Genomic DNA, 15,398 nt, shown 5'->3' with positions numbered 1-15,398 from the left:
GGCTGCACCAATTTACATTCCCACCAATAGGGCACGATGATTCCTTTTTCTCCACATCCTCACCAATGCTTGTTTTTTGTTGTCTTTTTGATAATAGTCATTCTGACAGGTGTGGTTTTGATTTGAATTTCCCAGATGATTAGTGATGTTGAACATCATTTCATGCGTCTGTTGGCCATCTATATGTCTTCCTTGGGAATGTCTGTTCAGGTCCTCTGCCCATTTTTAACTGGATCATTTGTGTTTTTGATATTGGGTTGTGTGAGTTCTTTATATATTTTGGATATTAACCCCTTATTGGAGATATCATTTGCAAATATCTTCTCCCATTGAGTAGGTTGCCTTTTTGTTTTGCTGATGGTTTCCTTTGTTGTGCAAAAGCTTTTTAGTTTGATGTAGTCTCGTTTGTTTATTTTTTGCTTTTGTTGCTCTTGCCTGAGGTGTGCTCCTGCTTTTATTCCTGAAAATCCTAGCTTTAGCAGCGGTTGGTGTCTTTTATTTTCCAGGATAATCTGTCTTCCCAGATGATATAACTGAAATGTGATAAGATATTTTTTAAGGGCAATAGGTGACTTCTTGACTTAAACAGAGAATTTACGCCTTCAGATATGCTGATGGCCATTCAATCAGGACCTTACCCTTCACAGAAGTCATCCCATTCTGGAAATTACTTCACACTTTCTTATGTTCCATGTCCTAGTCTTGAAGCTGGATTGAAGAAGGTGGTTGAGGTTACAGAGTTCAATAACAGTAGTGATGATGGTGCCACTAACAGATCAACTGTAGCTCTTTATTTTGGAGCATCACTATTCTAAAGGGAAGGGCCATGTGACCAGAGTTCCAGAAAACTGAGCAATCTGACGACTCAGATACTCAGTAATAATGAAAAAGTCATCATTTAGCGTGTTGGTGAGTCAGGGGAAGGAGAAAGATTTCCTTGCGTGCAGCCCTGCAGCTGCAGGAGGAGAAATGAAAAGCTGACAACTAAAAGTTGTCTCTCATCCATAAAACCTTATGTTTAAGGAGATTTCCTGTTAGCTTCAATTATAGACACGGCCCTCCCCCAACTTAAATTTCTTGCAAACAGCTGATTCAGAAAGCCTCACCTCACTTAAGATGAGTAATCAAAAAGGAACTAGCATGGTATCTATACATGGAGAAAGGATAAAGAAACTAGAAAAACAAATGAGTAAGAGTTGAAAAAGATTCACTAGAAAAATAGTGCCACAAAACAGATGAAATTTGTGACCCAATATACTGTCATGAATTTAATAAGAAAAAAAAAAAACCTAGTGAGGCAATCATCTTTAAAAAATAGAAGCTCAAGTAAAACTAAAAACAAAATAAAAGACAGATAATAGTTCAGAAAATGCTTAGTAAGACAAAAGGAGGTGAAACAAGCACTGGCAGAACTTAGCAAAGAAGGTGACTTAGAAATAAAGACCATGATGGAAGCAGCAGAAAAAAGATCAGTTCAGCTGGAAACACACCAAGTACTCACAGGATGGGAGTGAGGAAAATGAATGAAATTAAATGGAAATGAACAAAGATTTATAAAGGGTTAGCAGGAAGGAGATAGCTATGAAGGGCAGATAGTAGATAAAATATACTTGAAAAAGAATACAGAAAGTGTGGGACAGGAATAATATTTTAATAAATAAAATTTTAACACTTTCCATGTATAAATGACTGGATAATTCAGATTGAAAGGGGCTACTCTGTTGCAGGAAAAATTAACACAGAATGATGAACTATGAGACATATCCTAGAGAAGCTATTGGACTTTAAAGATACAAAAGAATCCTTTGGGCTTTCTGATAGTAACATCAAGTCACCTGTAAAGAGACTTGAAAAAATTCAAGCTGGTCTTAGGTTTCACCACAACACTCAGAAGAGCTAGAAGAGATTAGTCTACAATGCATGACCAAAGAATTTTATACCCAGCAAACCATTTCCAAGTCAAAAAACAGAAGACCAAACTGAAACATGCCAAATATACAAAAACTGAGAAAAATTTAAGTCCCATGTATGATACTTTAGTTCCCTTTTACTATGCTTTTCAGTGCTAATCCATATAAACTAATGTAATTGTAAAGTAAATATACTTGAAACACATAGAACTCTATACCTTGATAATATCATTTTCTAAGTACTCTTTGAATAGTCAAAAAATTGACTATGTTTACAAGGCCACAAAGAAACTTCAGTAAATTCCAAAAATTAGAGTGAATAACAGAAAACCTTCTCTGATCACAAAGCAATTATTTAAAAATTAATAATAAAATTAGGAAAAAAAAGAAAAACCCTTCTACCCGGAAATGCCAAAATACTCTTTCTTGTATAACTCTACCATCAGGGATATATCTGAATGATATTTTAAAAAATAAAAATAGTTAAGTTAGTGTACAGCAGAACCTACAGGACAGAACTAAAGCAGAACTCAGTAAAATTTAAAGGTTTAGTATTTATATTAATATAATGAAAAGAAAGAAGTGCTTAGGCATGTTTAATCAAAAAGTTAAAATTTAACAAAAAATATAAATGATATAGAAGACAACTTTGAAATGCTATTGAGAATCAAAAGATTTCAAGAAATAGAAAGGCATATCATATTCTTAAACAGGAAGATTTAAAGCAAAAACTTCAATTCTCCCTTTAAAAAAAAAATCTGTAAATGGAATGTGAGGCCAGTAAAGATAAGGATTTTTAAAAACTAAATAAGCTGCTTCTAACGCTTGTAAGAAAAATCAATAGGCATTATTCCATTTCTGGTAACAGTAGACTTTGTTATTTAGATTAACCTTTCCACTGAAAACAATGAAAAATTGAATAAAGTATTGAATAAGATTCTTCTTAAAAGCACTGAAAAGCTGACATATAACAAGGAGCTACCGAGTGATTAGCTTTTGCCATGAACATCTTTGTTGATCAGGTTAAATTGCCTTGGCTATGGTTTTAATAGAGTCTCAGAATGAAGACAGAATGCAAAGGCCAGGATTCATTCAAGGTAGAGTGGGGGATCTCATAGGACCCTTTCCCACACTAGGCTGGGAATTCCAAAGGTGAACCAGAGGTAACCCTACTCCCATCCCCCCTCCTCAGTGTACCATAAAGCGAGTTGCCTTGACACTAAGCAAAGCAGGGAAACGAAAAGAAAACAAAACAAAACCTGTCCCTGATAGGATGTCACCATTGAACCTCTGGGCAGCATCTGCACATATTTACAGCCCGAATGCATGCCACTGGAGTAGGCCCAGAAACTTCAAGCTATAAATTTAGTTTAAAGTGAAACCAAACCATAGTGCCCCCTAACACCCAGCGGAAGTAAACTTTAAACGTCTCTAGAGGTAGACACTTTCATCCTAAGCTTCAGGTAGTTTGTACAAATGATTTTTAATGGGCAGTAAACAGTGCAGTTGAAGTCTACTAAATACATTAGAAAGCAAGCCACCATTAGTTAGTGCCAGAAGAAATAAATAGACAGCAGAGGGAGTCACACAACTTCAGCGATTTGAATGATCAGCCACAGAGTGTAAACAGTTATGCTAATTTTATTTAAATAAATGAGAAATAAGCTTTGAAATATCTGCAAGGAATAGGAGACAATAAAAAGTGACTTAGAGGGTTTGAAAAAGACCAACTAGAACTTCTAGAAATGAAAAATATGAAATGAACAAATGAAAAAGTCAATGGATAGGTGTGGCAAAAAATTAGACACAGTAGAGGACAGAATTAGAGAACTGAAGATAGTGAGAATAAAATATATAGAATTGTAGTGCAGAGAGTCAAAGAAATGGAAAATATGAGAGAGAGGTTAGTAGATACGGAAGATAGAGAAGGTCTCTCTTCTTGAAGAAAGTCTCTCTTCTTTCTCAAAAGTGTAAATGGTATTTCAGAAGGCAAGAAAAGAAAAGAATGCAGGAGGGTGGACTGATAAAAAAAATAATAGATCTTAAATTTAAATGAAAATAAATTCACATCAAGGCACAATCACAAAGAAACTGTAGGGTATTATAGACAAAGAGAAGATCTTAAAAGCAGCCAGAGTTGAGGTGGGGTGGTATGTTCTGACTAACGAGTAAGACTAGCCCTACCAGATGTCAAAATACATCTTAGTTTAAATATGCATTTCTCTTTTTAAGAATGGAGTTAAGCATCTTTTAATATGGTTAGAAACCAGTTTTATTTTGGTTTTTGGTAAAATGTTGTAGAGGTTTTGTCCATTTTATATTTGATTATTTTCTGCACAAGATTATTGTTTGTACAAGTTCTTCATACATTAAGGAAAATTTGTCTTATTCAGTGATATGAGCAGAGCAATTTCACTTATGAAATTGTTGTGCAAGACACATTTAAAATATGCTTTTGGTAGTAAAAGTTACTACTATATTTTTTCATGGTTTTTTACCATGTATTTTGTATTATTACTAAGATGTAATACTACTCTTCCACTATCAGGTTGACAAAGAAGAAAACATCTGAGTATGTTGGGTTGGCAAGGATGTAAGCAAAGGGTTCTCTTGCACCTTGCCGGTGAGAATGTTAACTTGGTACTGTCTTCTTGGAGAGCATTTCTTTCTCCACACCAAGATTTTAAATCACATGCTCTTTGACCCAGCAACTTTACTTCTAGGAATATATCTTACAGATATAGTCACAAATATATGAAATAGAGTGCTCAGTAATATTCATTACAACATGGTGAAAACAAAAGCTTGGAAACAACTTAAATCCTTATCTTGTCTTTGGGGAACCTATGAGCCTCGTGCCAACGATTTCTTCCACCACCACCACCCCCCCGCCCCCATCTCTCTTACCACCTCACGTGCACATTACCTGGCACACATACTCTTCAGGCCCCTTGCACATGGGAGAACCTTCGGAGGATCCCTTCCAGCTCACCAACTAATTTTACAGACAGTTCCAGGAGACTGCTGAGGTTTCCAAGATCATAGAAGACTAGAAGAGTAGAGAGGAAGAATCACTAACGACAAGAGAGAGTTGTCAGCTTGATAACAGAAGGCAGCAAAAGTATAAAAAACATCAAAAGGAACCCACCCTGCCCCAATCTATAACCGCCATACACAGTTCAATAGCTTTCTCCTCTTCTGCCTGCAGGATCTTTGAACGTATGTTTTAAACATCCTAATATACCTATTCACCTTTATTTTACTCCACTACTCACATTTCTGCTCAAATTGCCCACAAGAGGGTCATTAACGAGCTTTGGTTTGCTGAATTTAGTGACCCCGCTCCAGCTCTTGGCCTGCCCTGTCAGCTTGTGGCCCAAGGCCCTGCTGCTCTGCCTTCTCTCTCCTGCTATCCTCACCGTGTGACACTGTCGTCTTTCCCCTTTCCACCGGGGATGCCCTTTCCCTGTCTTGCTGACTTGGAATTCTGGGGGCCTCTGGGGTTCTGCCCTCCACTCTTTCCCCCTGTGGGCTCTCTCTCCTGGCATTCTCACCCGCTTCTGTGGTTTCATTTGTCATCTGTAACGCTCCCATATCTGTGATTCCAACCAACCTCTCCTTGTGAATTTCACCTCAATTTAAAAACTGTTTATAGCATAATGCCCTTAAGGTCCATCCATCCTGTTGCAAATGGCAGAATTTCCGTCGTTCTTGTGGCTGAATAATATTCTACTGTATACATATATATATATGTCACAATGTCTTCTTTATGCTAAGTGAGATCAAGTCAGACAGAGAAAGACAAATATTGTATAATTTCACATACACATGGAATCTAAAAAAGCCAAACTTATAGAAACAGAGTAGAGTGGTGATCACCAGGAGCTGGGAGGAGGAAAAGAGGGGGATGTTGGTCAAATGGCACAAACTCCCAGTGATAAGCTGAATACGTTCTGGGCATCTAATGTACCCCATGGTGACTACAGCTAATGACACTGTGTTATATACTTGAAAGTTGCTGAGAGAGGAGATCATAAATATTCTCACCACAAAAAAGAAACGGTAATTATGTGACATGATGGAGTGTTAGGTGGTAGCTAACACTCTGTGGTAATCACTTTGCCATATATAAGTGTATGAACTCAACATGTATACCTTAAACTTATACAATGTTATATGGCAGTTATATCTCTATAGATACGCAAAATGAACAACTGTTTTTAACCCAGTCTCCAAAGCCCATTGCACATGCTTCTCTGCATGAAGTCTTCCTTACTCCCTGCTGGCAGGATAGTGTCAGCCCACCTCCCCTCTCTTCCTCCCATGCCTTCTCAAGGGGGCAAAAATGGGTGCTTGAGAGGCAAAAATCCTATTCTTTTTATGTACAAAGCACGGATCTATGTACAGTATATAAACAGATATATAGTATAGCTGTGGTATTCAGATTTCACATGGGCAGGGAGATTAGAGGAAAACAATTCTAAAAAAGGCTCCTAAAGGGGTAATAATGAAAGGAAAGCTGAGAAACACCACTCTTGACATTTCCACCAGGCTGAGAATGAGACACGCCACTCCTAGTTTGTCTGAAACCAAATGAGTGCTCCCACATCTTGCTCCCAAGTCCCCACCCTACTCCTCCCACGTTCTTGTCACAGTTAACGTCACTGTCAGTGACCCAGCGCCCTTGCTGGGACCCTCAGGCATATTGGCGAACCCCTCGCCCTCAGCGCCCACGTCTAGTCATGCCGAGTCTGCCAGCTGACCTCCCACCATCTCTCCCCATTCCAGCCTCTTGGTCTCATCATCTCTTGCCTGGATCACAGCAACAGACCCCTAAATGGTTTACATCCACTTCCCTACTCCAACCTATCTTTCACTCTGCCACTAGAGAGAATGTTCTAAAACGCAGACAGATCATTTAATTTTTTTTATAGGCTGCTTTTATTAAGTAAAGCATTACATTTCACAGTCACAGCAGTTTATATTTATTATTATTATATTTTTGACCGTGCCTCCACGGCATGTGGGATCTTAGCTCCCCGACCAGGGATCGAACCCGTGCCCCCTGCAGTGGAAGCACGGAGTCTTAACCACTGGACCGCCAGGGGAGTCCCTAGGTCATTTAATATTCATGTATTCAAAGTTCTATTCCTGTTTGCTTAAAATATCAAGTCTCTAGCAGAAAATACAAGCCCTCTGCCCTTTCCTGCATTCCCCTACAGTCATGTTCTATCCTAACACACTGACTGTGTGCTTTCCCTGGAACCCAATCTACACCTTCGTCCCTCCCTGTCTTTTTTGTACCAAGTCTTCTGCTCAGAATTCCTTTCTCCCTTCTTTTCACCTGAACTCCTATTCCTACCTGAAGGCCCAGCTCAAATGTTTCCACTTCTATTGAGTCTCCCCTCACATGATTCCTGGCAGGATCATTTGTTGCTTTCTTTGTGTGTCTACACCATGATGTCCATGTTTATATAACAGTAAATGTAGCACATTACTTTTCAGCTGGACTGTGAATTTTGAGAGTGAGGACGTGTACCAAATCAACACATTTATTGAGAAAAAGACTCTATTTGTAAGGCATTGTGCTGGGTGTCAGAGCAGCGGCAGTGATGAATGAGGATTGCCTCCATAAGAATCTGGTGAGGAAGACAGATTTCAGTAAATTAACAAGTGATCATTTAAATACAGTTGTGATAAGTGCAACAAAGGAAAATCACATGATGTTACGAGTGTAAGGAACAGGGAAATCCACCTGTACCTGAAGGGGTGGAGAGAGCATGCCTGGAGAAAAGACTTTTAAACAAAGAAACAAAAGAGTCAGCTGGGTGAAGAGTTGGGGGGGGCGGGCAGAGATACCCAGGCAGGTATCGCATGAGGATGCTCTGTGCTAAGAAAGCCTGAGATCATGGAAGACTTGAAATAAAACAAACCAGAATCCAAACACAATGTGGGTCTGAAGCACGGCGAGGCCAAGGGAGGTGGGTTTGGATGATACCGTGAACACCCAATACGTGACTGTTGAACGGATTTATGAAGGTGTGAGTTTTCAGGACAGTCCTCGATGCCTGGTCCCTGGGTAAAATGGTCCCCAATTGAGTAAGAGCATTTCCCTGTACCCAGAACTCTGGGGTCAAGTGTCAGTCACATGAATGTGAACAGGGGGCAAAGAAAATATGGAAACAATACGCTCGGCTCTACTTCTGGGTCATCAGCTCACGGGCAGCTTCATCCTGCAGCTTCTCTGTGGGTCGCTGTCATTTTGTACAGCGTGCATTTGGGGCCCCTGGGGGCCCCACAGCTAATCCCACACCAGAGTCTTCAGAGTGTTGCAAGTAGAGATGGAGTCGAGTGAACTGGTTTGTTACGCCAACCAGCCCCATGTTCCGGGAGTCATGAAACACGGGGCTAGCAACAGAAATGACTCACCCACGGAGGCATGTAGTTGGCTGTGGAGAGAGAGAGGAGAAGACTAAAAATAACACTTCCCCTGAAGGGTGGAGCTGGAGGCTCGCGTTGTGTCACACTGGCTGTTGTTTCTGAAAATTCCCGCAGTGGAAGTGGAGAGTGGAGTCATGGCTGCCAGTGGCCAGCCCTCGGCGAGAGAAACAAACCCAGAGGCGGCTCTGGGCAGGTCCCGCCCTCAGGAGAGCTGTGGAAGTGTCCATGCAGGCGGGGATTTCAGGGCATGAGGCCTTATCACTCTACTTCTTCCCAGAAGCCGATGCCTAACATCCTAGAACCCCACATCTTTCACTAAAAACTTTGATCCTCGGTAAACCAGAAGGACGACACATAGGCTGTTATTAACAAAACATTCAGAGGTCGTTGGCGTTTACAAGGATGTTCAGACTTTGTTTTGTTTTACTTTCTTTTCTCTTCCTCCCGCTGTTCCATAGGCTCCATGGGAGCAGGGACCTTGTTTGTCCTGTTCCCAGTTCCATCCTCAGTGTCTAGCACAGGGTAGGAGCTAAATAAATATTTGCTTAAGGAAAAATGGAAGGAATGTATCTAACTCAGCCCTCTTAGCTTGCAGACAAGGAAACTGGGCAGGGAGCAGAAACTTGCCCAGGGCCCCGCAGCCAGTAAGCCGCAGCGGGAGAGAAGCCCGGCCCGACTCCTCACCTGGCGCTCCCTCCACTCCAGCCTATTACCAGGACTCGGCACGGCTACACTGTTTCGCTGCGGGCGAGGGAGACCAAACGTGAAGTCACTGGCCACTGGATTGGGAAAGATTGCATGAAGAGGCTGCTGAGGGCACCAAGACAGTGAACTTAGAGGGGGAGCAGGTGGCACTGAGGGCTGCCCACTAACGCCCCAAGGGCACAGAGGTGCTCCTTTCCTAGCCTACTTTGTTTGCCTAGATTCATTTTTAGTGCAACCTTGGAGAAAGCCGAAGTTCCTGGAGCAGCAGAGGCTGACGGCTTGTCATTGGCGCCAGACCACATGGTCTCGACTGTATGTGGACAGTTCTATAGTCGTTAACACTGACGGCTTGTGTGCTTTTTTCTGTTTTGTTTTTTTTTCCTTTTAATAATCAGACAATAGTTTACATCTGTGTGTTGGCAAGGAGCCATAAAGAAGAGCATCCAAACAAAGGGGAGAAAAGCCAGACTGGCAAGGGGGCTGGGAAGGAAAACCCAGATTCTCCACCTTCAGTCCCCAAGGATGAAAGGATTTAAAGTTCACTGTGGAGGAAGGGGAGACAGGAGGAGGGAGGGGCCTTGAAGAATTACCAGTGGTTACGAAAATGGTCATTTTTGAAGCCAGTTTTCATTTAGGCTCACACTGTCTTGTGGTCTTAAAACTATCTCTCAAGTGAAAGGCTTCCGAGAGGTCGGGGCAGTGGTGGGAGCAGCCGGGAGCGACTTGGTGCTGAGGAGTGGAGTTGAGACAGCCACTTCCGGGGCCTCCTGGCCTGAGCCCCGTTCCCCCTCCTACCCCTCCCCACCCCCCCGTCCCTGGAGCCACCAAACAGAGGAGGGAACAGAGCCCTACCTGACTTGCTGTCCAGGTCCCAGAACAGACGGATTCTCTTTCTGTTCCCAGCCAATGGCGAGGCAGGCGTTGACTCTTGAGTCCTTAGAGACTGGGCCCCAGCTCTCAAGTCTGGGGGCAGCTTTGGACTTTGCTCAGGCCAGGTTGGACGCCGGGTGTAAGAACAGCACAAATATTGGATTACAGTTTTCAGTCCACCCCAGTCTGTGTTTTGGGGCATAGAATTAATAACGATTTGAAAATATCTACTTCTTTGAACAAGCTTCTGAATGGAAACAACCACAGGGATCCATGTGCCTGCAGGTTGCGGCCAGGGTGGGTTTTGGAAACTGGCGCTCAAGCAGCTTGTAGGATTTCTACTTAGACGTAGTGAAGCTCCATCAACTGAAGTCGGATGAGGCTGCTTAAGGGATATCCGTGAAATGGAAGTAGTTTATTATTACTGTTTTTACATTTCAATTTTAGAAATTAACAATCTTCTAATTGTCAAGGACATTACTTGAAGGAGTCTGAGAGGCATATTTATTTCGAATCCAGGTTGTAAACATAAACGTCCAAACCAACGGAACTCCCACACAGACTTCAAGGGTGAAGAGTTTGTTTGTTTTTAAAGCATCTTTAGCATAAGAACATATTCCAAACATACAACAGATAAGGATGTACTCGATAGTACCAGTAATGGCGATGACTTTAATGACTGAGAAAGAATAAAGGAAGCAGGGGAAAAAAATTAAGGCAATACTGACAGCTACTCAGATGGCAACCTACATAAATTAGTCAGTTTCCTTATCAGAGATTTACATGTTAAAACCACTTGATATAACCCAGCAGGAAATTGAACAAGTGATTCTGTGTCCAGACTTGGAAACAAAAATAACCACTCAGGGCCTACACACATTAGTTTGTTCAAACTTGCGCTGATAAAAGTCTTTTTGGCTGGGGCTGTACTGTGCGGTTGTGAGACTGGAGGGCTTGGCAGATGATTGATACTAAAACAATTGCAAATGCTTCATACAGGAAAACACGTTTGAGGAAAGTTTCAGCTGGTCCCCGATAGCCACTAAGATGAGGCCAAGGGAGAGACTGCCTGTGATTTAGTATCCTTCATACTGAAGGAGAAAGAGAACTGACTCCGTCAGCTTTACAAAGCACGTTTAGCCTCTTCATTAGGCGTATCGTCCTCTTACATCCAACACACACATTCTTGTTCACACTCATACACAGATACTTCACATTCTCCTTTTACACTTGTACCCATGCCAGTGTTTCTTAGTATTTCCCCAAGAATGAGAACACTTTTGAAATTTTTGACTTGTAACGACGTTAGGGACAAGCAGACATTTGCCTGTCCAACCCTTGAGGCCAAGACCCCACGGTTCCCCCTGGCAGCCCCAGACGCCTTTCCAAAACAGCCTCTCTCTGGTCTCTGAGAGTTCTCTCGCATACCACATGCATGTTCTATTTATGTTTCTTTGTCCTGAACAAGATTTGGCCCCATTGTGTGGGAGCAACACCAGAAAAGAAAAACAAAATCCATCCACTGAGAGAAAATGGATATTGTGGGAGCTTGGAGAAATTTACATACTTTGCTCATTCCATTTTCTGGTGATGTCAGAGCCAAAGAATATCCCTCTTAAAAAATCACACACGCATTAAAAATGCTGAGGCTCACCAGCTCTGTCCGTCAAGCGGACTGTCGTGCAAAGGAGAAGGAGAAATGTAAATACTCCCCTGCCTGCCCCCCTTCCCCGTCCCCCTTTCGTTTGCCTCATCAGCCTCCTAAAGAACCTAACAAATTAGTCCAGACTCCATTTGGACGGAATTAAGGGCCTGTCTGCAAAAGGGTGAGGGGTATTAATGGAGGGGGTGGGGGGATGGGAAGAGTAGTGGGAGGCGGGAATGTGGTGCTTGAGTCTGGGTGACCGGCCCTGGCGTTTTATGGAGACAGAGAAGGGTCGGCTGACACTTTACAGATTGGGTGTCATGTTCAGGGAATTTGGCATTTCTGCCACAGGGCTCCGGCTGCCCTGCTAACTGCCTTCTTTCTCCCTGCTGGTAAAAGTGCAGGAGAAAAGGGTTAAATAAATGTTTGTGATATGATAAGGTGCTTGTTTATTCAAGGAATGACAGATTATTGGCTCCAAAGGCAGCCCTGAAAAATAGTACAAAGGAACTGGCTCTCCCCTCGCGGATGATGTGATTTCCTCCTAAGATTCTGCTCTTTCCTAGGAACAACTTGCTCTGGGAATGAAGAAAGATGATTTTCCTGTAGTGGGAGACAGACAGCCTTGGTGCTGAGGTTTGGAGCCCCAGAAGCTGGCTGGGAACTGGGATGGCTTGTCTTGGGGGACGCTCATCCCTGCCCTGGTGCAGGCCCGGCATCCCGCGGGCCCTGCCTCCTGCTGTTTCTCAGAGCCTGGGAAAAGGATTTACTCGCTCAGGAGGGGAACGTCTTCCCTAGGAAATCCTGTGTGCAAGGTCTTCTTCCAGACACAGACCGCTGGGTCCATCCCACGGCCATCCTGGCTCTCTGTGAACACGTGATCGCCTGCACGTTCGTGTATTTACACGCAAGCACACCCTTGTCCCATGAGCTTTCTCCTGCCGGGCTCCAGCGATTTCATAGCTGGTCCCGGAGGAGAATTCAGCTCCAGATGCCCCAACAATGAGACATTTCCCTAACGTCTGTGCGCTTTTCTTGGGGGAGGAAACCCCAGTGACGGCCAACCCTGACAATCACCAGCAGGCCTGGCCTGGGGCCCTGGAGGCAGAGATGCCCCCCAGTGCTGTCTGAGCTGGGCAGGCCCTTGCTGTGCTGTACACTCGGTGCTGCTCAGCCCACGTCCCGCTTCCAGATGCCCTGGAGCTGGCTGCTGCCTGCAGAGAAAGAGCGCTGTACCTCCCGGCCTCCCACCAGAACCCTCCCCCCACCCCCCCTCCACCCTGCCCCTGGCATGCTACAGAGAGCTTGTTCGCATACTTGCTGAGTAGAAGGGTTTGGACAAGATGTTTGGCATAGTTCTCATTGAAAAGAACTCAGTGCCAAAGTCAAACACCAAGAAAAAAAAAAGTTGTGATTGAACTGCTGTTTTTCCAGGATCCTGGGAACTACTGTGTGATTTTCACAATAGTCCGCTGCCTTATCAGCCAAGGTGCTTTCTGTAAGACACAAGGCACTGGCCTGGGGAACCCAATGCCCTTCGGGCACGATGACTAAGGCTGACCGCAGGGGCGTTATCAAATATCCACGTTTGGGCTATTTTTATGATTGCATTCAGTACTAATAGGGCTTGTTGAGTGTACACAGCCGTGCGCTCATTCTTGAACTACACAAGATAAGATCCCTGTCCCAGGGAGCTTACTGCCTGACTTTTGCAAAAACCAGATGGTAGAAAATGGTTTCCCTCTGCCCATCAGCAATGATTGAAGGGGTGGAGATGAGAAGGGGTGCAGTCAATTCATAACTCTCCCAGGGTGGGACCTCTGCTTTGGCATTTATCCCATGTGACGTTTTAGTCATGGACTGTCTTTCGCCCATCATCTGCTACTCCATAAGCTGCATCTCCTGGAGCCTCTGAGAATACAAGCTAATTTGAATATCAACTTAATTAAAACATTGTTAGATACATAAAGACGCCTCCCACCAGACACAGACACACACTTTATGTACGTACACACTCACAAATATATCATGGATTCCAAAACTATCCGTGAATGGTTTTTGGTCTGCAGTGGGGACATCAGAACTTGTAGATTTGACCCATCATTGATGGTCATGTCTGAATTATATGCCATGATGCTGGATTAGGAAGGACCAACCGGGACACCCCATCACGTCAATCATGTCGCGAGGACAGCTTCTGAGTCTGCCCCCAGCTGTGCAAGTCAGTAGAGCAGTGGCAACAGGCTACCTGGACCCTCACACCAGCACCACTGTCCCCAGAAGAACTTCCCTGTCTGTGACCTCGTTTTTTTTGTTTTGTATTTTATTTTATTTTATTTATTTATTTATTTTTGGCTGCGTTCGGTCTTCATTGCTGTACACGGGCTTTCTCCAGTTACGGCAAGCGGGGGCTACGCTTCATTGCGGTGCGCAGGCTTCTCACTGCGGTGGCTTCTCTTGTTGCGGAGCACGCGCTCTAGGCGCGAGGGCTTCAGTAGTTGTGGCTCGCGGGCTCTGGAGCACAGGCTCAGTAGTTGTGGCCCATGGGCTTAGTTGCTCCGCGGCATGTGGGATCTTCCCGGACCAGGGCTCAAACCCATGTCCCCTGCGTTGGCAGGCGGATTCTTAACCACTGTGCCACCAGGGAAGCCCTGTGACCTTGTTTTTTTTTTTTTTTTTTTGCTTGTTTGTTTGTTTTTTGGATTTTTAGGGCAGTTTATTTACAGACTATCAAATACAGTCTTTTTTCTCCTGTTAAACAAATGGCTTATATTAAACACATTAGATTTAGGAGTTACGAGACTTTACTAAAAATTCTCGCAAAAAAGCACACCTTTACAACAAATTAACTTAATCGTGAAAAAAATTTAAAGAGTGATTCACTACAGAGCCTCATTTTCAATGTGGCATTTTCAATTAGAAAATTCTTTTTTAATGGGACATTTGATATGGTGAAAGGAATAAGACCCACAAAATGTTAAGTCTACACGATTCAGAGAGCCTGTCCGTGACCCTGTGTTTCAGGGTAGTCCCCTAACTCATCAGGGCATTTGCAACTGCATGAGTTTTCTTGGAGAGCAAAAATAACTTTTATGTCGACGCAGGAACCCTCTAACCAAGGGTGCTCCCCCACCCGCTTGAACCCCAGGAATGAGGCAATTATGTGTTACTTGGCACATGCTTTGTCTTCAGCTGGAAGCCAACCGGAGACTGGCATTTGAGCGGGAGGAGGTGATCTGGGAGGTGGTCTCAGGTAGCACCAGCAGGGGAGTGGGGAGGGAAGCCAAAACAGGGTGGGTGTGCTGAAGGGCAGTCACTGCTGTGGGCACCTGAGGAAGAGTGTAGGATGCATCCAGAGCTCTAGTTTTCTGGGGATATCTAGAAGCTGGGATATTGATCCACCAACTCTGTTTTGCCATTGGCTGAGGGTTGTTCCAGGGGCTCTCAGCTACCAGGCACTTCCAGCCTTGCTCCGCATGCAGGCTCAGCAGACTCCTTTAGCCAGAAAAGGCTCTGAGGAAGAGAGGTGCCGGTGCGTGCAGTGCTGCCAATGTGCAAGGGAATGGCGGGAGCCAAGCATACATAGGCAGAGACCTGACAGAGTCTGCCATGGGATCCCTCCCTCCTTTCCTTTCTTTTAATAAGGAACTCCTTTGAGGGAAGTTATAGTTAAGTACAAATTTGATTGAGGAAGGAATCCATATTGAGAAGTCTAGGACAAATAAATAAATCAGGGCTTCCCTGGTGGCGCAGTCGTTGAGAATCTGCCTGCCAATGCAGGGGACACGGGTTCGAGCCCTGGTCTGGGAAGATCCCACATGCCGCGG

The 15,398-nt window shown here is 43.8% G+C and overlaps 1 protein-coding gene across 2 annotated transcripts in view; it reads right to left on the bottom strand.

Moving 5' to 3' along the window:
• The window catches only part of LOC309640245 (uncharacterized protein), a 645,560-nt gene that overhangs the window by 80,974 nt on the left and 549,188 nt on the right, over positions 1-15,398 (bottom strand). For both annotated transcript variants that reach the window (XM_082418750.1, XM_082418751.1), the window contains one exon: positions 4,837-4,959. In XM_082418750.1, coding sequence (XP_082274876.1) covers positions 4,853-4,959 — 107 coding nt within the window. In that variant the 3' untranslated portion in view covers positions 4,837-4,852. The remainder of the gene's footprint in view (positions 1-4,836; positions 4,960-15,398) is intronic.

This window comes from Balaenoptera physalus (assembly GCF_965194825.1).
Source record: "Balaenoptera physalus genome assembly, chromosome: 12".
Taxonomy (NCBI): Eukaryota; Metazoa; Chordata; class Mammalia; order Artiodactyla; family Balaenopteridae; genus Balaenoptera; species Balaenoptera physalus.
The sequence above is the reverse complement of the archived record's forward strand: the minus strand, read 5'-3'. Positions and strand labels throughout refer to the sequence as shown.